The 27,729-nt window shown below is 37.9% G+C and overlaps 1 protein-coding gene across 4 annotated transcripts in view; it reads left to right on the top strand.

Moving 5' to 3' along the window:
- Positions 1–7,951: 7,951 nt before the first annotated feature.
- Positions 7,952–27,729, top strand: part of SNX16 (sorting nexin 16) — a 31,406-nt gene continuing 11,628 nt past the window's right edge. For 3 of the 4 annotated variants that reach the window (XM_087961950.1, XM_087961947.1, XM_026691263.2), the window contains exons 1-5: positions 7,952–8,171; positions 12,950–13,396; positions 14,334–14,420; positions 22,601–22,749; positions 26,166–26,235. In XM_087961950.1, coding sequence (XP_087818076.1) covers positions 13,028–13,396; positions 14,334–14,420; positions 22,601–22,749; positions 26,166–26,235 — 675 coding nt within the window. In that variant the 5' untranslated portion in view covers positions 7,952–8,171; positions 12,950–13,027. Of the gene's footprint in view, positions 8,172–8,360; positions 8,476–12,949; positions 13,397–14,333; positions 14,421–22,600; positions 22,750–26,165; positions 26,236–27,729 lie in introns of those variants that run through there. The other variant, XM_087961948.1, reaches the window with a different exon arrangement.

The following is a 27,729-nucleotide window of genomic DNA, read 5'->3' as shown; positions in this document are numbered from 1 at the left end:
GGCAATGGAAATAAGATTTTATATAAACTTGTGGCATAGTCATAATGAATCCCTCTAACCAGCTCTGATGATATATATCCACCCTACTATGTTACAGTTACATAATTTAATATGTGAAAGTAATATCACTGTATTAATATTTGGAGGAAACATCTTTGGCCTTAAAGGATAGTATCAAGTTCTTCAAGACTGGCAAACTCAGGAAACAAGAACCACTTGGATTGCAGGAAAGATCTTTATTGCTAATAAGATAATATACTGAATCCAAAGTCATTCTCCTGTATAATGTATACCTGCTAAAATTTGGGTGAAGTTACTCTCTTTCTAATTCTTCCCCTCTCTTCTGGACTCAAGAATCTCTTCTGCAATGGCTCTCTTTCTGTGTTTATGACAATTTGACATGGCCAACTCACCACAGCCAACTTGCCATGACAACTTGCCACAGCCCAACTCACCACGGGAAAAATCACCATGGCCAACTCGTCACAGGACAAGAGTTACACTAATATCAAAGAAATGGTGGAATACAATCATTAAAGAAAGGATACAAAAGGAGGGACAAAATAAAATGTGACTGACAAAAATTTAAATAATGTTTAATTATTTTAAATAATTAACTTGAATTGTTGAATTTTCCTGTGGCAAGTTGTGCCTTGGTGAATTGGCCAAGGCAAATTGGCCACAGCAAGTTGGCGGTGGTGAACTGGCAGTGGTGAGTTGGTTAGGACAAGTTGTTCCATTTCACTCTTTCCTCCCTTAACTATTTTGCTGTCCCTCTGTGTTCTCATGGACTGTCAGGCATTCCATCATCAGTAGCAGGACAGGGAAACTCTTTAGATGAGATGGGTAATCTATCAATAATTTATCAGTAACCTATTATTGAACTCTAACTTCCAGCAACCCAAACTCCTCATCAATTATGAGATATGTTTAAAGTTCAAGATCAGCTAGAGGGCCACAGATTGCCAATCTCTCCTAAAATAAGAATAAATATTGCTATATGAGCCACAGTGGCACAGTAGTTAGAGTGCAATACAGTGTATAAAATATCAAAGTAGAACTCTGTACAAACAAAGCACAAAATATTTCTTCTGAAAGAATAATAAGTTGACCCCCAGCTTAAGGGCAAGGTTTATTTTAAAAACAAAGTTTTTAAAACCTGGATAACTCAAAAGGCCACCAACAATGAGCCACAGTAGCCCACTGGTTAGAGTGCAATACTGCAGGCTACTTCTGTTGACTGCCAGCTGACTGCAATTTGGCAGTTCAAATCTCACCAGGCTCAAGGTTGACTCAGCCTTCCATCCTTCTGAGGTGGTAAAATGAGGACCCAGATTGTTGGGGGCAATATGCTGATTCTGTAAACCACTTAGAGAGGGCTGTAAAGCACTGTAAAACAGTATATAAGTCTAAGTTAAGGGTCTTCAAACTTGGCAAGTTTAAGACTTGTGGACATCAACTCCCAGAATTCCTGCGCTAACATGACTGGAGGAGAGGTTTTGGGAGTTGAAGTCTACAAGTCTTAAAGCTGTCAAGTTTGAAGACCCCTGGTCTAAGTGCTAAGTGCTATATTCACAATAAATAATTGGCATTCTTTGTAAGGAATTAATGGTTGTCCTTTGGATAAAGCTATAGAATAATTTCAATAGTATTAGTACAATTTGCAATTGATGATCATATGTTGGTTGCTAATGGATTCTACTAATCAGTTCCATTCTGAAGGAACTAAATGAAACTTGTTTTTCTGAAGAAGGATACATAGTCTTATTTCATGCTTAGCATTAATCTGGCAATAGAAAATATAGGAAATTTTAAAAATCAGAAATATTTCTTAATTACTTTTTCCTTCTCCTAATTAGATATCATCTAAATACAATAAACAAAAGCCAGTTCTGATCCTAAAACAATGGTGATATTGGAATACAAAGTTGGATACAATAAAAAGACCATTTTTGTAATAAAATTGCATGCTCCAACCTCTATATAGTTACTATCCTTCACTGAAATGTTGTCAGTCCAATAAATCCAGAATTATAGTTCAAAGAGTAGCACTGTAGCTTCAATGCAAGATACATGTTCAAAAGGGAAAGCATATATAATTCCTTGCCATTTCTTTTTGACATGGAGCTCATCAAATCTAATTTAGGCTCGAGACAGCAAAATGAAAATTCTCCCTTCTGCAACAAATTATTATACATCAAAGAAATGAATTGTGCCGTTAAAATGATGCTAAAAGTTATAAGCTGGAAAATAATAAAAAAAATGTCCATGTCTGAAATTACTAAAAACTTCTGAAGAAATAAGTTATCGGTGATTGCTCATCACTCCTTTGAAATTACTCAAACAGCATACAGAATAGTGCTGAGAAATAAAGAATGGAAATAAGAGTACATGCATACTGAGGCTAAGGCACAAAGTTTTTTTTTAATAGGAAAAGTGTTCTGCTGAAAAATGAATTACCCTACATTTCTTCTTAAACTTCTTCCACTAGGCCATTGCATTGAGTTAGGTTCCAAGTACAGATAGCAGCATCTTTGCAGCCAGAGCCATCCCGGTTGACATACAAATTAATTTTTCCAGAAATAGATAAAGATACTAGTAATTTTCCAATTTGAAAGCCTAATCTAGGAGTGTCAAACTTGCGGCCCATGGGCCGGATGCATCACGTGCTAACCATGCCTACCCCCATTTGAGCGAAGGAGAAAAAGTCATGATACGTCACGTGACGAAAATGTGATCCATGCGTTTGACACCCCTGCCTAACCTTTTGTTTTTATTTAAGCTTCTATAGGATGGATCTACTGTACTCTCATTCCTAATTTTACAGCAAAATATAACAATTTCGGACGGAATAGCCTTGCTGGTCTGTTGTCATCAAAAACAAAAATAGTATCACATTAAAAGGTAACATTTTTTTAACTTCCATGGAATACAGCTACTTCATCAGTTCCACAGGATATATCCAAAGTGAACATCATATATTCATTCCTGGCTTTGGGAGAAGAAAAAAGAGGAAACAGGGAGTTTAGTTTAGTTTAGTTTATTGTCATTGCACCTCGTACAACGAAATCAAACACCATCTTCAGTGCACATCATGACCATGAAAATAAACACAAACACACATCCTTCACACTCCACACATTGAACTGAAAATCCCCAACACCACACCAACACTGAACTATACAGTAGAATTCAACAGAGCTACTGCCCTGGGATAGAAGCTGTTTATCAACCTATTTGTCCTTGTTTTTATTACTCTGTACTGTCTGCCAGATGGTAATTGTTCAAAAAAAGGGTTCCCAGGATGAGATGGATCTTCGAGAATGTTATGAACTTTCTTAAGGCAGCGGGAACTATAAAGCTCTTCCAAGGAGAGGAGAGGGCAACCAATGATCTTCTGGGCAATGACATTAACCTGAGGAGACAGGTTTGAAAAGACATATACAAGGGGAAGTGCATTGTAGACTATGAAAATTGCCTATAGATAATGTCATAATATATAAACAAATTCATATAATTTTATTTCTCCCTTTTTTGCTTCATGCTGTCCAATCTTATCTGCCGCTCAGCCTGAATTCTCTACAGGATCACTGCAATCATGTACTGGAGACAATCCTCTTATTTCTCCCCCTAACTTCTTCTATAAAGCATCTTTGTATGTTTGTCAAATAACTATTTGCTTTTAATACAGTTGGATAGACACCAGCATCTTTAACATACAGCAAAGAAAAAGTTAATACATCTATCACTTTTTGTAAAAGACATTTGTAGCATGCAGCAATGAATTTAAATAGAATATTTCTGGAGATAAAATGAATGTGAAGACTTTCTCATCTGCATTTGAATATGCAACATATTCATTCAATCCAGACTTACCTAATAAAAATACTGTTGTATGAATTCTGGAAATAAACCAACAAGCTCAAATACCAGTTTTAAACAGTTTTCAAACAAAACTGATATCCAGAAGAATTGCATTCCTGTTCAAGTTTTAATTCTCTTAATATAGTCTTGCTTTATTTATATTATTTTTTTATACTGCAAAATATCAACAAAAACTTTAAATGTCTGCTGTCTGTATCATTTTTTATGATTGTGCCTGTGGACCACCTTATTCAGTATTCCTCTGTTGTAGGATAATGATTCCCTGTATTTGCTAAATATGTGTAGAGTTCTCCCAAGATATTTTACTGCCTGACATAAACAAAATAATGCTTGCTCTCCATATTGAAAAGCTACTGGACTAATAGCTGAATATTGTTTGCACAATGAGGATGAGAGATTACTATGCAATATATAGATTTCCCATTTTCCAACAACTCTGGGCAAGTTAAAAAATTTAAAAAGTGTAAAAGAAAAAATGAGATCATGAAAGCCCCCTCACCCTTATCCACATATAATCAAAAAAATGGGAAAGGAGAAGCCGATCAGGGACTCAATTTTCACCCTGCTTCAGAATTTGTCTTTAATAGCCTCTTGATCATGAACATATACAGTGAGACATTCACGATTATATTGAAGCAAGACAATTTGGGTTGTGCAAAATAGACCATCCCTCAAGCTTGCTATTTTGCCATCTCGTTACAGTATGCCTACTGCACATGGCTTGTTTTACATAATGGTAGGGTTGTATGATTAAATAGTAAACATTGTGGATGTACATTCAAATTAAGTCCTTTCAAAAGAAGGTTGTCATAAACAGAACACCTTTCTTCAAAAGATTAAAAGAGCCATGTCCTCTGCAAGTTTCACATGATTGCTTCAAAGAATGTCCTGGTTTTTTTCCATGTGCATGATCACGGATGTATAGATGAGGGCAGCCTCTGAAATAGAAACATGAGTCTTCCAAGGTATACATCTGCTTTAATTCTTCAGATAGATGTATTGTATCTAATATACAGTACTTTATGCAGCATTTTTAAAAGATGTAGAGGCTAGTATTTATGCCATATAGAGGTCTATTGTTTAATATTTTGGGGAACTTCTACAGGAAGTATCACAACATAGTGTCACAGAGTGAAAACTTCTTAATTAATCAAATGTCCGCTCTGCTAAATGCAGTTCCTTTAAATACCTGTTTCTTATGGTTAAACTGGTGAGGCCAGAAAAATAAATGTCTCTACCTACTCTTGACCAACTGCCTTTATACCTTGCATATTTTTAAAGGACGAAATTTTAAATCAAGTTTTTCACTGGATGTCATTTTGAATTTAATTGGCACTTTGATTAGGCTGTTATATTCTACTGAATATTATGGAACTTATTCCTAAATATCTGTGTTTCCAAATAATATATATATATGGTACAGTCATTCCGCTTCATTCATTAAATTTTATGGAAGAGGTACAATGTTCTTATACTTCCTTTGCGTTTTCTTCACCACAGAAAATCAATCAAAAAGGAAAATATGTAACAGGAGCCATCAAAGTCTTTAAAATAAATGTAGACACTTGAAAAAACATTACCCATGTGTGGACAGAACTTTGCAAATTTGAACTGATCATTTGCATAATTTCATAATAGTTGTAAAATACATTATGTGGCCACCAGAGGGCTTCATTTTGTTTTCTAGAACAAGACTATTGCCTTTAATCTTCCATTCTCTTTCTCTGTTTACTGTTTATTAAAAGCTGTAACAAAACAGCTCTCAATGCAACTACTTTTGAGCAAAACCACTAGCCAAAATGCACAAGTTGTATTTTTTAATGAAGATTTTTTTATTAAAAAAAAAAAGACAGATAAAAAGTTTGACAGTACAGTTGCATTGAACTGACACCCAAGAATCTAGAAAAAGAATTATATGCTTTCTTTTCGTCAGGATGCTTCTGTCATTACTATCCTGATCATTTATGGCAATTTGCAACAAAATATAATGCCAGAATTAAGAATGCTGTCTGGGGAATCCTGGAAGTTGAAGTTCATACATCTTAAAGTCACTATGACTCCAAAGCACTGCATTAGAGCACAATCACCACACAGAAAAACCTGCCGACTTTCTCTAGAAATATAACTGTGGATCTATGATGCTCTCTGAGCTTGGTTATTTGGTTGCAGATATTTCATTATCCAACTAGTTAACATCATCAGTTATCTTACACTGATGATGTTACCTAGTTGGGTAATGAAAAGTCTACTCAGAGAACACCCAGGACTCCACTGTCCAGCTCTGAGCTATATATATTCTCTTTCATTGTTAAATGCCTAATGCTAATTCAGAATTGAACAATAAATTAACTTCACAAGCAGGTTGATGTGCTTCTTTTCCCTCTCTTTGAATCAGAAGCAAAGACTATTGCTATAAAATAAGCTGCTGCCTTGGTTTACCAAGAAGTCAAAGTCCTATGAAATTATTTCATACAGATAGTCCTCAACTTATGATCTCAATTGAGCTCAAAATTTCCATTGCTAAGCAAGACAGTTAAAACGAATTTTGCCCCATTTTACGACCTTTCTGCCACAGTTGTTAAGCGAATCTTTGCAGTTGTTAAATTAGTATCACAGTTGTAAATTAAACCTGGCTTTCCCATTGACTTTGTTTGTCAAAAGGTGAATTCTATGATCCCAGGACATTGCAACGGTCATAACTATGAACCAGTTGCCAAGCATCCGAATTTTGATCACATGACTATTGGGATGTACCAATGGTCATTAAGTGTGAAAAATGATCATAAGTTACTTTTTTCAGTGTCTTTGTAAGTTTGAACAGTCACTAAAAGGATGGTTGTAAGTGTTGTACTGCTATTTAGATACAAGACTACTGCAGACTGGAATCAAAATTTGACAATTATATATTTGTGTCGCATACATACATATCCCAAAATAACCTGAATGATTAGAAGAATTGATTTGAAATATAACTTTGAAAGCAAAATTGTATTTCAGATCAGAAACTTCTCTGCTTTATTGTGTCTTTATTTTATTTATTTATTTTATTTATTTGATTTGCCAATTGTTTACAAGATAATAAGTATAAGTGTATACATAGTTGTGAATACATGAAATGGGTACATATAAGAAAAATAAAAGAATAAGAGAAACAATAGGACAGGGACGGTAGGCACGATGGTGCGCTTATGCACGCCCCCTACAGACCTCTTAGGAAAGGGGTGAGGTCAATAGTAGACAGTCTAAGGTTAAAGTTTTTGGGGTTTGGGGAAGAGACTACAGAGTCGGGTAGAGTATTCCAGACATTGACCACTCTATTGCTGAAGTCGTATTTCCTGCAATCAAGTTTGGTGCGGTTTACTTTGAGTTTGTATCTATTGTGTGCTCTTGTGTTGTTATGGTTGAAGCTGAAGTATTCATTGACAGGTAGGACATTGCAATGTATGATTTTATATACCATGCTTAAGTCAGACCGAAGACGGCGTAATTCAAGGTTTTCTAGTTTTAGAATTTCAAGTCTGGTGGCATAAGGTATTCTACAACCAGTAGAAGAGTGGAGAACTCTTCTTGTGAAATATTTCTGGACTTTCTCAATTGTGCTAATATCAGATACGTAATGAGGGTTCCAGACTGATGAACTGTATTCGAGTATTGGTCTAGCAAATGTTTTGTATGCTCTGGTTAGTAGTGTGATATTAGTAGTGTGATATTTTCTTCCTCCTGAAGCATTTTTTGTTAGGCAAAGAGTCTTTTCTCTCCCATCCTAACTCTCCAGCCCACATTTTGTGCTCCTGTGTCGATGTCTGTTTAATTCGATTTGCCTAGCTAAAGATTTCCCAGCAGAGGGCGGAGACAAGGAGCGAATTCAACCTGAACCCAACCTTACTTTTTAATACCTTTAGCTCACACTTGCTCCGCCCAAGAACTGCAAATCCCAGCAGCCGGCAAAAGGAGGAGGAGAAAGAGGTTAGTCTAGCCGTCAGGCTTTAACTTGAATACGCCGACTCACGGCTTTCTTTGACCGCGATGCCTCTTGGGTTGTGTAGTTTCCAAAAGGCAGCGCCTCGGACGGAGCTGTGGTGCATCTCGGGAGATGTAGTCGGGGCGGCCTGACAAACCAGTGGCGGCCAGGGATCGCGCCGCGTCCAAACAGCTTCCCGCCCCTCGCAACAGGTTTTGCGCGGCCCCTTCTTCGTCGCCTCTTCGGGAGTGGGAGGCGGCGAGCTGCCAAAGGCGAGACGAGGCAGGCAGGCGAGCCAAGGAAGCGCCCAGCTGCTGCCCGCAAGGTAAGGGCGAGCCAGCGTCCGGACGGAGAAGAGGACCTCGCACTGCGGCGGGTGGGTGCGCGTGCCTTTCTCTACCAGGGATTGTGCGGGATTTTGCCCCGGTCCCTTGCAGCCGTCTGCTTTCGCTTGCTGCTTGCTTTCCACGGACTTCGCGCTCCCCTCCCAAGAGCGAAACAATTGTTTAACTTACAAAACATACTTATAAAACTATGGGGAAATTGTCCGGGCACTTTAAGACTAAGAGCTGTGATGCGGCATAAACTTTCGTGGTTTCGACCGAGCATCATGTGATGCGCGAATCCGGGTTGGAAAAGCTATTCAGGAAGGCTTGAAGTGAAAATTTATTTTATTTTATTTATTTATTTTGATTTGTCAATCAAATCAAAAGTAAAGTACAATTTCAATGTGGAGAGATCTTTTCCGTCTTCTTTATAAATGAGACATATGTATAAAGTATGTTTATCTTTATGTTTTATATATTTATATTTTTCCAAACTAAATATATAAAATTGTATTTGAGGAAATGGGCGTTACTGCGGGATAGTCATACTGTGGAATTAATAACTACAGTATGCTTGGCACTCTAATGTCACCTGTGGTTCTTTCATATTCATGGCTTCCTTGCCCAATTCCCAGTTGTCTATAAGTTGAATCTGTTGATGTAATTTGATCTCCCACAGTATTTTGGGAGCTTGTTGTCCAGCCTGGATTTGTCCTAAGACATGCATAGTCTTAAAAAAAAAAAAAAAATTGCGAAGTCTGTGCAATATATTTATTGGTGAGACTGCCTGTCTTTTCTTTTCTTTTGACATCTGAGATTTCATTGGCTTTTTAGACTGTCCCATTTGAATTGATGGTTATTTTGTTTGAAGAAAGAAGGAGTAAATAATCTTAAATTTTCTTTTAAAAACCATGAAATAACTTCTAGGCTTCTAGATTTTAATTCTATTTATAAACAATTATTTTGACAAGTATTCTTCCCTTTGGTATGTCATATTTTTCTGAATTTGCTGATTGAAATGTTCATTTCTCAGCTTAATTCTTTTGATATTTGAATATGTAAGTACTCAAAATTATGAAGTAGCTTGCCTGATTCAGATAATTTCTGAGTCTCCTCAACTGTACGTTCATAGATAGTTTCTTATAATCGATACGTACCTTTTTCTCATCTTTCTCTTCCAATTGATAATGTTATATCTTTTAGTGTCCATTTGGTAAAATTATGTTTCATCTTGTAAATTTGCTTTGAACAAACATTTTACATGCATTTAACATGTATCCCACAAATCTAGAATATTTGCCTTGAACACTACTGGCTTTCTTTCCCATGGTTTATCATTTTGCCTTTTCTTTAACTTTAAGATGACATCCATAATTGCACTAACATGTGGGGGGTGTTATAATGGATCCTTCTATCATGTATTATCTAGGAACCACATTTTTTCAACCTTTGCCACTTGAAAATGCATGGACTTTAACTCCCCAAATTCCCCAACCAGTTTCCTCAAATTGCTAAGATTGGAAAACACTGAGTTAGAAACTCATAGACAATTTGTGAAATTCCTGTATTATTGCAATTGCTAACACAGTAGCCTCAGTAAATGCTGCTTTTGCCACCACAAGGGTCTTTGATCCACTTAGTTTTATTTTTGTTATTGCTGATTCTTTCAATTAAAAAAGAAAAGACTACAATAGACATGCTGCAGAGTAAAGTAGAATGTTTATTATAGAAGTGCATAGTCTTCAAAAACTATACAATGAATGCGTACACTTGTTTATTTAGAAGGCTGTCCACCTAATCAGTGAAAAAGACATGCAAGCTAGGGTGGTAGAGCATGCTCTAAGAAGCTGGATAGGGTGAAGAAAAATACAGTCACAAGTTTGCTTTCTCATATCTCCTGTTTTGTAACAAGTCACACCCACAGTGACATCCTTCCATTGGCAGTCATTTTATTTGAATGCCTAATGTCAACCATGCAAGAGCCTCATGACTGGAGTTGCAAAGAAAACAAAGTAGTGACTGAGTGAATAAATAAATTTATTAGATTCCAAATACAGTATGTCCACTCGTTCAAAAGGTTAGAAATTCACACTGTATTGATTCTAGCAGTTATGAGCAAAATTCATTGCTTGGTTTTTCTAGGTCCAAGACTTTAAGATGTATCTTAAAGTTGCTGAGTTTTTTCTTTTACAGTATTTCTTTTTATATTTAACAGAATTAATGATAAAGTGCTTTATACACATAATTCTACCTATGCTAAAGTTTGATTTATAACTTTCCTGTAGAAGTTTCTGCTGCTTTTCTAGTAGCCTTCAACCCTTGAAACCTACTTCATCCCTGAGAACCTTTCAAGTGCCCAGTACTATTAAATCAATTCCACCAGTTTGATTCTATGAACCCAGTTACTTATTTATTACTACATTTTTCTTTGCCTTCATTTTGTATAAGTGAAGGAAGCATACATAATGTTCTTCCTTCCTGTTTTCTCCACAAAAATAACCTACGAAGTAAGTTGGGCTGAAAATATGTTGATGGTATACAAGTAGTATCAGCTCTTGAACTTCTAGTGAAATAATGGGTAAGGTGATGATATGTAGTAAAGAGATGGATTTCCAGGAGGGAGGGGTGGATTCCAGAGGAGTTAAAGGCAGCATAGTCCAGATACTATGTGTGATTTAAAAAAGGTGAAAACTGCCCCTCTCCAGTATATCTTAAGAGTATATTGTAGATACAGATACCAGAGTACTCAGTCCGGTAAGATTTGGCCTATAGGTATGAAACAATAAGGAGTTCAGTTTGAATAAAATTACCATGTGTCATTCTTGATTTTGGGCCAATTGTACTTTTGGTTTTCTGTTGAACAAATTTTATGTATGAAGTTGACCACAATTATTATTTTACTCAGTCATGGTTTTAAAAAGTCTAACCTCTGCATATTTTGTCGGCGTTGTCTTCTTGATTACTACACTGGAATGGAGGGGTTGTTTGGGGTTTTTTTTGGGGGGGGGGAGATAAAGTTACCAGCTGTGCATTCTCTAATTCTCTTTGCTCAGCATTGGTCTTAGGAAGTGATCTATCATAGAAGCATGCCTGAACTCACTAAGTTTTATCAATGGCTCCATCTGAAACATTCAATACAGTGCTGGAACAATGCATAATCAACTGTAAGGCTTCTTAACAATGCAGTCCTCATTTTTTATGTTCCTGGTGAATACTTTGGAAAGCAGTAAAGGTAATCCACATTTACAACTGCATTTGGACTGAAATTTCTGTTGCTAAGCAAGGCAGTTGTTCAGAGATTCACAACTATGAGCTTTTTGCCATGGCTGTGAAGCAAATTATCACAGTTGTTAAACAAATTATGCGGTTAAGTGAACCCAGCTTTCCCCATTAGCTTTGTTAGTCAAAGCTGGCTGGAAAGATAACAAATGGTGATTACATGACCTCAAAATACTGCAACCATCATAAATACATGTCAGTTGCCAAGCTCCTGAATTTTGATCACCTGACCTGCAATGGACATAAGTATGAGCACCTATCATAAGTCACCTCTCAGTGAATTTTAACTTTGAAAGATTGCTAACTATATGGTTGTAAGTTGAGGTCTACCTGTAGGTTCACGTTTCAAAGACTAATTTCTTTCTTCCGCTATAACTTTCCTGGATAGCCAAATGTTCTACTCTAAATTGGGAAGCTGTCAAAAAATTTATACTCTTATTGTTAGGTATATCCAAACACAGCTGAGAACAGCACACAGTGCCACGTTCACGTCTACATTCCCAGAGTTCCACTTGGCTTTCTTGAAGGAGGCAGACATATGATAGCAATTAAAATGGCAAAGTTAGCATAAATTACTTTTCACACAAAGAGTGAGGGTGCAGAAGAAAGAGGAAGAAGTTGAAAGAAAAGGGACAATTAATAGAGTAAAAGAAAGTGCAAGATCTGCATTACAGTATGAGAAGGGAGGTTACAAAGAAGAAACTGAAATGACATGGTTCAAATTATTTCTTTTAATAATGATAATGATAATAATGAAATTACTTTTGTGTCAGTACAGTTCTCAACTTAGGGCAAATATTATGTAATTTTGTCTGTAATTAAACAATGGGAGTAGTATGAGCATTTTCAGTGTTAGGTGGAAATGTGGGGGTGATCCAATTTAAAATATTGTATATAATTTAATAATGCTGACATCCAGCGCATATATGTTACTGGGATGGCAATCATGATGGAAAATACAAAGGCTGAAGTTTTTGTTCTTTTAAAAATATTGCTATAAGCTTAAAGCATAAAGACATATTAGATAATATTAAATTGTACTGTATTGATATTTTCAAAACTCAAAACATTCCTTTGTGCTGGGTAAATAATAGTTCTTACAGTGAAATGAGTTTTAGGAAATGGCATTCCATTTCAGATAATTTCTTTTTAATGGCAAATTTCTATACTCATCAGCTGATTGAAATAACTCTTCTGTTATTTTTTATTATGCTATGGGAATATATTTGGAAAGATACAGGTATTACATTTTAATATCCATGTCTGCTTGTCTTTAGTAAGCTTTGGTTTGAGATTGCTAGTTTTTATATATAACTATTAAAATACTTTATGATATTTAATAACCTTAAATTATACTCTGGATTTGTAGAATTATTATTTAATTGTATATTTTTATATGTAAGGTTCCATACTTCTTTGTCATTTAATTTGACATTTTGCTTGAAAGGACATTATTCTGGAAAATTGAAATACTTTTAAACTTTCTTTATCCTTCCAGATACCTGTGAAAAAAAATTAAAACAAGAGAATCATTTAAGCTCAACAATTTGTGCATATATAAACCTTCTAATGAAGGATGACTACTCCATATGTTCCTGTTCCAATTCCTATAGGAAGTTCTACTAGTTTTACCATAAATAGAAATCAAAGAAGATCATCTCTTGGGAGTATTTCAGCATGTTCAGATTCTCCAAAGGGACAGTTAGAAGAATCGTCTCAAAGTAACTTTAAAAAAATGAGTGTTCCCGATGAGATTGGTACTACTTCATGTCCTTGCAATAGTCCACTTGTTAGAACTAAAATGTTAGGTATTAACACCTCCTTGGAATATTATATTCAACCATTGGAAACAACTGAGCAAAATACCTTGGAGAACTGGGAAGATCGACCCGCTACTCCTACAATACTTGGTTATGAAGTAATGGAAGAGAGAGCAAAATTCACTGTAAGTTGTAATATTTTGTATTGTGAAATACAAATTGTATTGCATTATTTCATTTAATCATTGACGTTTTATAAATGTGAATACAGCTTCCCAACTGTAAGGGACATTTTCTAGTGACTCTTAAATTGCTTGCTACATCAAACTGCTGCATTTGTGTAAAATTTACTGGTTTCAGCACAGTTCTTAAATATCATACATGCTTTAGCTTTGTATATTTTAATCCTGTTCAGTTTTACCTACATGGGTAATTTTAAGCATGTCTAGATTTACATAAAGTAATATTAATTTTTATATTCTAATGTTAAGCTGATTTTGTAATGGAGATAGTGCCTAATACATAGTTTTCATTATAATTTGCAACCTTATTTCCCTTGGAATCAGCCTCACAAAATGCATTTTTGAATAGGCAGAACTTTGCTTTTTCCTTGCCATCTTTTTTCGCAAATATAACCTATAAAAGCTACATTTTGAAGAAAACATCTAGTGCAAGTTGATGAAATGACAAACACTCTCCAATCTTTTCTCATTCAACACAACAATAACTTTCAGAATTGAGGCATGGATAAGGTGTAAGAATATATCCCAGGAAACAAGGACTATAATTAAATATCCTTCAGATTAAATATAATTTAAATAAATGATACCTGTATATAATTTGCAGCAAACTGAAGTGCTTATGAAATCAATTTTTAAAAGTACTGGCTAACATCATTAATTAGTTCATTTTGGCTAGTAGAAACCATACCTATCCTGAACTTGTATGAAAAAAATCTTTTTTAAAGTTCTGTAAACTTAGCCACATCTGTTAGTTTGGTTCCATAAACAAAGAACAGTTGTGTGAACTATTCAATAATTGCAGTGAAATATGAGAAGCCTGCTACATATGCTATTTCCTGAAACTATTTTAATGGGGCTTTGTCTTTTTTGTTTTTAATAGATTTACAAAATACTTGTGAAGAAAAATCCAGAAGAAAACTGGGTAGTTTTCAGAAGGTATACAGACTTCTCCAGGCTTAATGACAAGGTACATCCATTTAAATAGGCCAATTTCTAATTAATATTACTAATTTAATATTATTCCTGTGTTTCATAAATTTCTTTGAAAAATTAAAAATAAAATGAACACATGAAAATCAACATAAAAGATTGCATGAAAATGCGTGTATTATTTGCCATAAAGACAATATATAATTGATTTAAATGCTAATTTGTAAAGATCTATTCTATATAATATGGTTGGATGAGAAACAAAAACAAATGAATCCAACACTGTGTATAGGCCCTTTCAGCTTTTGTACCTAACAGTCAGCTGTTCTTCAAAATTAAAGCAAAAATTAACAGTACCTGTTCGTAGGATTTTGCAGTTACATTTTTTCTAGAGATAGCGATGTAGTATATGCCCAGTGCTCTTTTCAAATGTTTCAAGTTACACCTAACAATTGGTACTCTAGAACAATTGGTACTCTGATACGCCCGTTCTCTATGAGCTGTTCAGAGCATCCAGAAGTGGGAGGTGCTTCAGTCTCTTCTGGAAAGGCTGGGCTTAAAACTCCGGAACGCTCCTCCTCCTCCACGGGACACCTCCCCAGCATCCCCCAGTTTTGCGAAGACTGAGTGCCAAAGTCCGGAACTCATCACCTAATCTGGATCCCTGACTGGAATGGAACCCCCCAGATGGAAAGAAATGGGTGGGGCTGGATGCTCTTCACAGCTCACAGAGAACGGGCGTATCGGGTAAGTACCAACGCCCTTTCTCCCATGAGCTGTTCAGAGCATCCAGAAGTGGGACATACCAAAGCTTGGCCTGTCTGGATCGAAATCCACTCCTAAACTCTTTGGACCCTCTGCAGGACTCTTCTGCCAAATGAAGCGTCCGCTGAGGCATAGACATCAATTTTATAATTTCTGACAAAGGGAGATGGTGAAGCCCAAGTTGCCACTCTGCAAATTTCTTCTATGGAAGCCCATGTGGCCCATGCTGCTGATGTTGCCACACTCCTTGTTGAGTGGGCTGTAATGCCCTTAGGAACTGAGATGGACTGGCATTCGTAACTTTTAGCTATGGCGGCTCTCAACCATCTACTGATGGTCGTCAACGACACCTTTTGTCCTAAAGTGGATGGGTTGAAGGATAGGAATAGAGCCTCAGATTTTTGAAATGCCGCCGTGCGGTCTAGATAGATGCTTAAGGCCCTTCAAACATCAAGTCGATGCCATTGATGCTCCAGTCTATGAGATGGTTTCGGACAAAAATTTGGAAGCACCAACTCCTGCGCTCTGTGGAAGGCTGAATTTACTTTAGGAGTGAACGATGGATCTAATCGGAGAATCACTCTGTCCGCATGAAACACGCACAGGTCCTTTCTCATTGACAATGCCGCCAATTCGGAAATCCTCCTTGCTGATGTGATTGCAATTAGGAAGGCCACCTTATATGTCAGGAATTTAAGACTAGCAGTTCTTAAAGGCTCGAACGGGCCAGTTGTAAGTGTGGTTGACACCTTGTTGAGGTCCCAGGTGGGATAGCGGTGAATTACAGGAGGTTGTAAGTTTACAGCACCCTTAAGAAAGCTGCGGACATGTGGATGGTGCGCTATGGAACGGAGGTCACCCCAGGCTATCACCGAGGCTAAACCCGCCACCTGTCTGCGTAAAGTATTTGGAGATAGGCCCTTGGTCAACCCCTCCTGTAAAAAGTCCAATAATTGTCCTATTGATGGGGCAGTTGGGTCGATCTTAGACCCCTGGCACCAACGACAGAAAGCGGACCATGTGGCCTTGTATATATGATTTGTTGCGGACCGTCTGGATGCTTGAATGGTGGCAATAGCATCCTCTGAAATCTGTTGGGCCCTTAAATGGCTCCGCTCAACCTCCATACGGCTAGACTGAGCCATTGTGGGTTAGGGTGAAGTATTGGCCCTTGGGAGAGGGAAACCTTCGATGGTGGAATTTTCCAAGGTTGTTCAACAGGTCCTGTAAGTCTGCGAACCACATTCGCCTGGGCCAGTAAGGGGCGACCAATATCAATTCCGCTCATTCCTCCAATAACTTCTGGATCAACCTGGGTATTACCGGGAGTGGAGGAAACGCATATAGAAGTCCGGGAGGCCACTGACATCGCAGAGCGTTGACGGCCTCCGTCCCCTGAGTTGGGTACCTTGAAATATACTGGGGCAATTGGGCGTTGAGAGGAGAGGCAAATAGATTGATCACCAGTTGCCCAAACCTCCGCACTGCTTCCTGGAAGACAGACGGGTGTAGGCGCCACTCTGCCTGATCTATCATGGCCCTGCTGAGCCAGTCCGCTTGTGTGTTTAAGGCCCCTGCTATGTGTTCTGCCTTGAGCGAACGTGGCGTGATTGGAAAAGGGGTAGAAAACTGAGTAAGGCCAGGTGAACTGCTCGCAGCTCCAACAGGTTGATGCTTTGTGATTGTTCGGAAATAGTCCAAATTCCCTGAGCTGTGTGGGATTGGAAGTGAGCTCCCCATCCTACCAGGCTGGCATCAGTTGTGATCATTGCCCTGTAAGGTTCCTTGAAAGGACACCCCTTGTTTATCGTTTTTTCCGACAACCAGCAGAGCGATCGGAGAACATTGTGCGGTACCTTTATCCGGACGTTGGAAGTGGCTCTTCCGGATCGCTGGAAAGGTAGCAGGAACCATTGCAGCTCTCTAGAATGGAATCGAGCCCAAGGCACAATGGAAATACAAGAAATCAGTTTCCCTAACAGTTGAGACAGCACTGCCAGGGAAACCCTCTTTAAGGCTCTGATCTCTCTGGCCAAAGACTGGATACTGTTTAACCTGTCCTGAGAGAGAAAGACCTTGCCCTCCACGGTATCTATCACTGCACCTAAATGAACTAACCTAGTTGAGGGGATCAAATGGCTTTTATCCCAATTTATGGAAAAGCCAGGACCCTGAAGGGTCTCCAGAGTAATCTTGGTATCCAATTTTGCTTGATGTCTGGAAGATGACAAAATTAAAATATCATCCAGATAACATTGTAAGCGAATAGATTTGATCCTGAATGAGGTAGCCAAAGCCGCTAGGACCTTGGTAAAAGTCCTAGGGTCCGAAGCCAGACCGAATGGTAGGGCGATATATTCGTAGTGCCGATCGCAATAGCAAAATCTAAGATTTTTGTAGTGAGCAGGTCTAATTGGTATATGTAAATAAGCCTCTGTGAGATCTATAGAGGTCAGGACATCGTTCTCTCTGATGCTGAGCAGAATGGACTGGAGAGTAGTCATCTTGAATTTTCGATAAACCAATGATCTGTTCAGATGTTTGAGGTCCAGAATTGCCCTCCAGACCCCCAAACTCTTTGGGACCACAAACTATAGAGAGTAACAGCCTTGACCCCGCTGTTCAGATAGGACCTGTCTAACGGCCTGAATATGTGAAAGATGATTGATAGCCTCCTGCATCAACTTAATGGGGTCCGTGGACCTAGGGCTCCTAATGAAAAAGTTCGGGGGGGGAGGATTGAAACCAGGCATGATATTCTTCCGATTAAAATCGGAATTCCGATTTTTTGGGGAATCGCCCCCTCCTTTCCCCCCACCCCTTCTTCTCCTCCTTCCCTCCCCTCGGAGGCCCTGAGTCAGGAGTTGCTGGCGCGGCTCGCGTGGCTCAGTCCGCGTTGCCTCAGGAAGGGAAAGGCAAAAAGGAAGAGCCGCGGCGGCGCTTACAACGGCAGCAGCGGCTCCTGGTTTTGCCTTTCCTTCCCGAGGCAACGCGGGACTGGAGCCGCATGGAGCTGCGCCGGCGGTAGCAACTCCTGACAGCCCCAGCCGGATACCTGAGCGGAGCCCGGGCGGTGCGAGCGGAGGCCGCTGAGCGGCAGGAAAAGGGAGCTGGGCCAGCCACAGACCAGCCTCCGTGCAACACGCCGCCGCCCGGTCCTGGCGAGGGAAAGCAGCGGGCGGTCCCCGGGCGCGCGGCGGGGGGTCTCTTTTGGCCGGCCCCGATTTTTTTTTCAGAGCGGAATATCATGCCTGTTGAAACTCTCGCACCAAACCAAACCTAATAGTGTCCTTGACCCACACATCAGAGGTGGAGCTGTCCCATTGATCAGCAAACAATTTTAGCCGCCCTCCAATGGGAACTGCTGTCAAGGACTCACTTGGGGTGATGAAAAAATCGGCCTCCGGTGCCTCTGGGGTTTCTTCTGTTTTGGCCTCCCCGCTGACCTCTATCGGAAGATTCAGACCTATCCTGTCTAAAACTGGGCCTGTAGCCTGATGTTCTCTGAGATCTGGGAACGTATGAGCCTTGATAATAGGGCCGAAAAGAACCCCTTCGAAACGACTGGGGCATTCTGTTTTCAGACCTCCGAAAAAGAGGGGGAAGCACTTTTTTCTTGTTTCTATTCTCTATAAGGACGGACTCCAAGACACTGCCAAATAATTTATCCCCCGATATTGGGGCTGATGCCAACTTGCATTTATGCTTGGTATCCACCTGCCAATGCCTGAGTCATAGCAGTCTCCGTGCTGAAACGTGAGATGCTATGGCCCTAGATGAGAATTTGACTGCATTAAATGTGGCGTCGGCGGAGAATTCTGCTGCTGCAATAATTTTAGCTATGTCCTGGTGGGCTCTGACATTTGACGCCGGCAATATATCCCTCAAGTGGAAGAGCAATCGTAGGGAGGACCGTGTAAAAAAGGACGCCGCTGTAGCTGCCCTAATGGCCCAGGCGTCAGAAACGTGCGCCCTATGGAGTGCCAACTCTGCTCTCTTTTCTTCCGGTCTCAGGGCTTCCTCGGCCTCGTTGGGAAAGGTTGAAGAAGAGGCCAGTGCCACAATGGGCTCATCCACCTCCGGCATTTTGAGAAAATTTGAAAACTCTGGTGCCAAATTATAATATCGTTTATCGTACCCTGTTGGGACTGGGTATGATACTGCTGATGCCCTTTGATTTTGTACTAATTCAGCAAACATACGAGGGACAGGAATAGTTTCTGCCTCATTAGCCAGTTGTGAGAATATTAGATCCTCGGATTTGTCCTGAGACCCTGTTGACAATGGATGAGGGTTTGATGTGCCTAGTTTAGCGGTGTTCTTTGCCTTGAACAGTAAGGATTTAAAGAGGTGTGGGCGAAAAAGGCCAGAAAAGGTAGGTTGGTCCGGAATGAGGCCTTCGTCGTCCGACATTCCCCGTTCTAGTGGGTCAGCCTCTGACAACCCCAAGTCCATCTGATGGATCGACCCCACCTCCATGGGAACATCCTGATCCTCAAATTCCACCTCCTCCCGAAGACCCTGGGCTGGTATGTTAGGAATATTGGGGAATACCTGAGTTTGATGTTGTCCCATATGCGCAAAGGATTGACCGGACAGGGATCCCACATCCGAAGCGGCCGAGAAGTGTCTGGTCCTGATGGGTTGCTGAATTCCAGCCACAATGCCCCTTTGAATCGCCATCTCCATCCATTGCCTCATTTCGATGGGGATAGTCTCAGGTAATTCCTCCTCCTGTCTTAGGCCGGCGACCGTAGGGGTGAAGGTTGCCACTGGGATTAGCCAGGCAGTGCTCATTGGAGGAGATGTGCCTATGGGAGGTTGTCCAGAAACAGCCTGCCTGGCCCCAACAATGGACTTGGGTCCTGATCAGATTGTTGTGTCATAGCCACCTTGTCTGCCTCCCTGGCTCGTTTCTGCAATTGCCTTTCCAAAGCTAGGTGCCGTCTTAGAGGCCTTTTGGGGGCCTACTGGCTTATCTCGAGACTTATTTGTCTTGGAGCGGAAAGCGTTGTCACCTTCCATTGTGGATGACTGATTCTCTTGCCTCTGACTTTAATTTTTAATTTATTATTATTATTATTATTATTATTATTATTATTATTATTATTATTATTATTATTATTATTATTATATTATTATTATTATTTTATTATTATTTGTACTTTGGGGTGATGCCTTCCCCTGTGGTTGAAAGTAGAACGCTCCTCCAGGAGAGTAAGTCTATATATATATCTATATCTATATATACATGCCCATATACATATGCCTATATCTATATGTAAAACTGTGCATATGGTAAACAGTATATCAGGGTCCCCAACAAGGGAAATCCCCAAGCGCTCCAAACGAGAACTTTCTGGATCCCTGGTCCCCAACAAGGGAAACCAGCTATACAGGATCTGAGGTGGATTCTTTCCTGTCAAAACAAAACATCCCGCTGTTTAAAATGGCACTTGCGGCTTCACTCCAAAGAAATGATCCAAAGGCAATTGCAAGGAAATTCCTTTTTAATGACTAGCCTGCTTATCCAACGTCAGCCAGACAAGGGAGAGCTAAACCCAGGGAGAACGAAGTGGGAAGGTACTGCCCCGGTCCCCAAAAAGGGAAACCAGCGGGGAATGGCGCCTGTGATATTTAGGTGTGAACTTGAGCCAGCCATTGAAAAAGGCGGGAAGCCAGAATCTCCGCTAATGTCTAAGAAGTCTAATGAGCCGCTGCTGCTGAGGCTCTAACTTGCGAATTAAATGCTCCTGTCAGACGAAACGGCAAGGCGAAGTGAGCCGCGGCTGCGAGCGCTCCGCTACAATCGCAGAGAAGACGATCAGAAAGTTAGATAAGGTAATTGCCTGAGGCAGTCGCCTCAGGCTGCTTGTGGAGTGGCAGGCTCCGCTAGTTACAAAGAAACTGTTTTTAAACTGATCGAGGCAACCTAATAGAGGCACAAGCCTGAAAAAAAAACCAAATTAAATGGGGAAGATTTTTATAAGCCGAAATAACCCAAGAGCAAACCTGAATCAGAAAACCGTTCCAGTCAGGGAGTGCACAACCTCTTACCACGAGCTAAAACGGGGGGATACAGGGGAGGTGTTCCGTGGAGGAGGAGGAGCGTCCCGGAGTTTTAAGCCCAGCCTTTCCAGAAGAGACTGAAGCACCTCCCACTTCTGGATGCTCTGAACAGCTCATGGGAGAAACTACAGATTACATTTTTGGTAATTGTCAACAATGCTTACATTTTGATTGCTGAATGATCATGTTTATAGGTTATGTTTCAGTGGTGCAAACTCCCAAGCACATTGCACTGACATGGAATGTATTTGTGGAAATGAGTTATGGTAATCCTGTGTAATGAGTTAAATGAAATTGAAGCTTGCAGCCTTCAAAGAAAATAAATGTAGATAGGAGTCCTAAATCATTTGCCTGACATGTTTACTGTTGAACTGAATGAATGAAAATTAAATGCTGTTTCTATTTCAACAGTTCACATATAATTATCAAAGGATGTGAAAAGGCTCTGAGAGAAAGTGACTTATTTTTAATAGAGTTTCTGTATTTTTTTAATAGGCGTACCACAGGTAGGCTGCAAATATATGGAAACTACTACTATAGATGGTAAAAAGGAAAGTTTTTGCAGCTTAGATATGGTACGGCTAGCTTTTATTTTACATATCTAAAGATAGGTTGCTTCCTTGAATATACATACAGTATTCATCAGATGAATCATTGAGTATAATAAAGTAGAGCATGAAAAGTTGTCTAATTTGGAGAGTGCAACTTTGGGAAATGTTGCTAATCTAATGTTAATACAAATCTGAAATGCAAAATGCATTTTAGCATCCTTGCTAAACTGCTGTAACTCTTCTTCTGTGAGTGGGCATAGGTGTGCATGTATGAAGGCTCCTTCAGTCTTGTTTTTTGATGACTTCCTGGATGGAAAAAAAAAATCCCTTCCCTGCAGTTTTTTTGGCAAGATCTTTGAAAGTGGTTTGCAATTCTTCTTTTTCTAAGACTGAAAGAGTGACTAACCCACAGTCACCTAGCTGGCTTCACACCTAAGACTAGACTGGAATTCACAGTCTCCCTGTTTTTACCTTCCTACCCCTATCCTACCTTCCTTTACCTATTTATATACTTACTTACCTTACTTACTTTACTTTCTTATTTATACCACTTTTATTATTTTGATAAATAACTTGAGCCATCTAAAATACTTAATGCTCCTTGTTTCTCCATAACATTCTTGTGAGGTGGGTTGAGCTGAGAGTGACCAGCCCAAAGTCACCCAGATGGATTTCATGCCTAGGGTGGGACTAGAACTCATAGTTTCCTGGTTTCTAGCCTGATGCCTTAACCACTGACGTTTTATAACTCTGATAGTATAATGTTACTATTCCCTCTTATCTACAGAAATTATGATTCTGTACACCATAACCTTCTGGTATATATTTTCAGCTGAAAGATATGTTTCCTGGTTTTCGATTGGCATTGCCCCCAAAGCGTTGGTTCAAGGATAATTACAATCCTGACTTCCTAGAAGATAGACAGCTAGGACTCCAAGCATTTCTACAGAATTTAGTAGCTCACAAAGACATTGCCAACTGGTATGTAATTTTTTTAAACTATTCTCAGCAGATGTTGCAGCTCTCCTTTCCTCATTTAAATGGTACTGTTACTTTTCAGAGGGTGTAAATAATTTTCTTCTGTAAACAAAGTATTTAATAAGACAAGGAGAATTTGGCAATGCAGTGCATTACATTTTAAATAATTCTGAGACTGCAAGGTTCAATTTCAGAGGCTTTATTCTTTTTAATAGAGATTCAGAATAGTGATTGTAATGTCTTTACAGAGTAGAATGGATAAAAGATATAACGATTTAGAGTTGGTTGAGAAAAGTTGTACCTTTTGTATTCTTGTTGAATATTTCAATACAGAAGCAGGGAATGTGTGGATGACTGAATGAGACAGAACAGTAGTGACAAAAATAGATACTACTTGGTAGACAACTGTCAACTCTGTTGCATAGGCACCTGATTTGAGTAATCTTAGAGCATATTTGTTGTTTATCCCAGATGTTTCAGACTTTAATATTGGCAGCTGCATAAACTTCTTTCAGAACACTTTTGTAGAAAAGGCTTTATTTTTAGCTTTATTTTTGCTTAATCGTGGTTTGTTGAATAAGACACAATGGCTCGATTTTCACAATGTGCTAAAAAAAAACTACCAGCAGACATACTATGACTTAATTAAATCTATGAGCTTGGCTGCTTTTGTGGATATTAAATATTATTTTTTAATAATACCTCAAGTATCTGGGAAAAAAGAATAATAAGTTCTGGTCTCAATTTTAAGGAGTAAATAAACACAACAATAGACGAAGGCGTTGTTGATTAGCTATTTGGTTTCCAATTGTATCAAGATAACTCTTAAAGCATGAGTGCATGTTCCTCTTTATATTTTTTCTGGTATGTATGAAATATAGTAAAACATACTGTACTGATTCTATAGTGCTGTGTGACAAACATTTCTGGATGATAATAATAGGATTTTATTAGTGAGTTTTGCCCATGTGTGAATATTCAAAACTGAAGAAACCTTAAAGCTATATAGTTGTCTTCTTTCTTCTTTTCCTCAGTTATCGATATTAATTGCTCGATGCTAGAAAGAAGAAAGAAAATCTAAAAATGGAAATTCAGTGTTTTTTTCTGTTTTCAGCATAGTTAGTAAGCAAGATATGAATATATAAATGTTTTTTACTGCTATAAATCATAACTTTTTGTAGAAGACACATAAGTAATAACTTATAATTGTTACTATTATCTTGTTATTGAAGAGTTAAAGGCATATTGCTTATTAACTGTGATCCTGACAGGCTCAAGATTGACTCAGCCTTTCATCTTTATGAGGGCAATAAAATGAAGACCCAGATTGTGGGGAGCAATATGCTGACATTGTAAACCACCCAGAGAGGGCTTAAGTGTCATTGCTATTAAATTATAATCTCAATACAGTAGGTTGTAACAGCTCTCAGGTGCCTTAAAACCTAAACCTAAAATTCTCTTCTCTGAAATCCTGCTAACAAAAACCCAAATCAACCAGATTTTAGCCAATTTGCTGGCCAGCCCGTTCCACTATATGATTAGATTACACAAATCTAACCATATAGGGGGCGTGCATAAGCACACCAACGTGCCTACCGTCCCTGTCCTATTGTTTCTCTTATTCTTTTATTTTTCTTATATGTACCCATTTCATGTATTCACAACTATGTATACACTTATACTTATTATCTTGTAAACAATTGGCAAATCAAATAAATAAAAAATAAATAAAATATATTAAAGTAGCTTGCTACATTACAACTTGTTTCAAACAAGAGCTTAGTTGGTTCTCTGTACTAAGACTTCTGTGTGAGGGTTGGGTTTCGGGGTTTGTTTGTTTTTTTGGTCCATATTTATCTAGCTCCTAGAAACATATTTTCATGTGAGGCTTATTTTCAAATGTGGTTTGAGAGAGTTACCGAATTGCACATTTAAGCTGCATTTTTTCTTAATGAAAACTTTGCTTCTTGTATACATAGAATGACCACTGTTATACAGGCTATAAACTGCATCACTAATTACTTGTAAAGGCAACTGACATTCTTAGTTAAGTGCGTAGAAGTGTACACCTTATTATCATGCTTTGATATTGGCTATTTAATATTCAGTTTTGTAGGTATGTATTTTGGAACTATCCTTTTAACTTGACAGTTCATTCTCAATGTGTTATAGAACAAATAAAATCAAGGACAAATTGCAAGCAGCAATACTTCATAAAATAAACTCATGAGATGGCCTTTTGCAGCCTGTCTCACTTCTTTTCAAAGAAGCAGTTCAGCTACTGATAAAAAATATCCACTGTAACATAATTACGTTTTCAAAAGGTGACCTTTTCCAAACATATTACATGAAGAAAAAGAGTATTGTTTCCATTTTACTAGGTAGATTTTAGTACCATATAATTTCTCCTTCCCTCTGCCTTACCAAAGTGAAAACTGACAATCTACTGTAGGATTCTACAAATTTGTAGAATCCTACTGGGTTTTTTTCCCTTGGGGGCGGGGGGCTGTAATATAAAGTTGCCTCTAGATGACTAAATCAAATGGATGGATGGAGGATGGTAAAATAAAATAAAGGACTTTTGTAACTTTATGGTAGGAACTTTGTGATGACAACAGTCAATAATAAGGTTTTACTTTGTAGTGTTAGAATTTTTCAGATATTATTACCTGTAATGTATTTTTTTTAAAAAAGCAATGTTTTTAAGAAAACTTAAACAATAATTTATTTCTAAAAATATATAAGCTAATAGATATGGAATAGATATACTGAAATGAATGTCTTCATTCATATTTCTTATAATGTGAAGGGTTTTTTTCCCCATTTTGATAGTATTTCATGCTGTAGCCACAGCTATTTACAGTTTTGATTGAAATCTTAGGATAGACTTCTTAAAAGAAATAATTCTGCAAATTGGATTATGTAGCAATCTGTTGGAAAAGAATGTGGAATCATACTTATCTAACTGCAGTTATATGGAATCTTTTTGGATATTGTAGTGCATAAATTGAACAAAAAGGCAGGAAGAAAAAGTTTGGTGTATCAAGTAAGCCATTTATAGCATACCAGTACATTAAATGGTGTGGATTATTTTAAAATTCAATTACACATGACGTGTTGTATTCAAGGAAAATGATGTGTAGTTGAACTATTAATTTTATTTTTATCTTGAACCACCTTTTCAAAATATTTCATTCTTTTTAATAACATGTATGCTTACTAGAGAGAAAATTATGTTCAAATCTTTGCCTCTAATTATGTTTGCATCTGCTTTTATAAATTTTAATAATGCAGTTAATTCCTATTTGGGGAAGCATTACTGTACAGCATTTGGCATATTCCCAGCATGCATTGTCTTGTATTTTCGTTGTCAATTGCTCTTATTTATCAATTGCTCTTATTTTCCATTCTTTTCAAAGCCTTGCAGTAAGAGAGTTTCTTTGTTTGGATGACCCTCCGGGGCCCTTTGATAGCCTTGAAGAGAGCAGGGTAAGTGCAATAGAGGAATTTGTTTTTTACCATAGAAGAGAAGATTTTAATTGCAAAGTGACCTAAGTTTTATCACATAGTGCCTTCATGTGAATAGCAGCAACTTTTTGTTCTTTCTCCAACTATAAATTCAACATGGTCATCATGTAGCAAAATAGACTGAATGAATAAACTATGCACTATATATGAGCAGAGCTGGGGACCAAAATGCAAAGAGATGGATTTAGTAAAAGAGCAAAAGTGAAAAGAATAGGACAGTGGGGAAAAGAATTCGGGAAATATAATAATTAACTACACAGAGATTCCACAGCTTTGTTCATGCCATGTGTATGTTCTATTTTGTTATATTTATATTTAGATGTGATTTATTTGTATGTTTATAGGCTTTTAAAACCATTTCAATTATGATGTACAATTGGATGGGCCTTTTTTATTCTTTTTCTCTGTATAAACATTAAATATCATGTGTTTGCCTGTCCTGTATATACTGTAATTCTAGAATACAAAGCCAGGTATGAAATGAAATAAAAATCTATCACAGGTAGTTGATATATTTGCCTTATCAATAATTTCTTATTTAAATTATCTTACTGTTATTGTTGTAATAAGAGAAAAAAGTATTTTTGTCATATTTTTGTGAATATATTAGAGTCACTAATTTTTTTGATGTAGCACAAATAGTATTTTGAGAATTCATAAAATTGCTACCATTAAGCAGAAATATATAGAATAATGTATCATTTGGGATTATTTCCAGCAAATATGATTGAAACAGCTTAGTGTTGACACTACAGAAATTTTCTGTTTTTGTGAACGCTATACAGTATGTTGCACTTATGAATATCAATATGAATTTAATTTTTTATTTTTTGTTTACAATGGATTATTAGCAATCTTAAAAGAATAATAGCTTTGCATAAGGCTTTTGGTGCTCATTTGGATTTTCCTAAATAAGATTGAACTATTTTATATCCAATACCAACTCCCAAATATTTTTAACTGTAGCATATTAATAGTATTGTCAGAGTGTTTTACAGTTGAAGAACTGGGAGGATATATCTAACAACTTCAGTAGTTAACTGAAAAGACTAAAAAATGCCAGATGAGATATCCTACCAAATTAGCGTTTTCTGGCACTGATAAATTATGAACTGCAAACTTCTCACTATTAACTATAGATTTGCTTTTAAGAGAACAATTGTTTATTGGCCAATGCTTCATAGTTCTCTTCGTTAAATAGTTCTTCTATACACATAATATTTTGCTGTAAGGAAGAATGCTGCACTTAAGAACTGTATTTACATACAATGAAAATGCAGAACTGCCATAAAATATTCGTCACATATGAATGATAAATGGGAGTCTAACAAAAATTATTTGGTTATCTTAACCAAAGTATGTAATTTAAGTACATAATTTGCTTCACAAAATGGTGGGTGTAACAGAAAGTAAAAGGCATTCTAAGGCTTAACTTCATAAAGACACATCTATGCA

The sequence above is a fragment of the Notechis scutatus genome, chromosome 3 (assembly GCF_049901735.1).
Source record: "Notechis scutatus isolate UNSWTSFEM ecotype Mainland chromosome 3, rNotScu1.2, whole genome shotgun sequence".
Lineage (NCBI taxonomy): Eukaryota > Metazoa > Chordata > Lepidosauria > Squamata > Elapidae > Notechis > Notechis scutatus.
The sequence above is the reverse complement of the archived record's forward strand: the minus strand, read 5'-3'. Positions and strand labels throughout refer to the sequence as shown.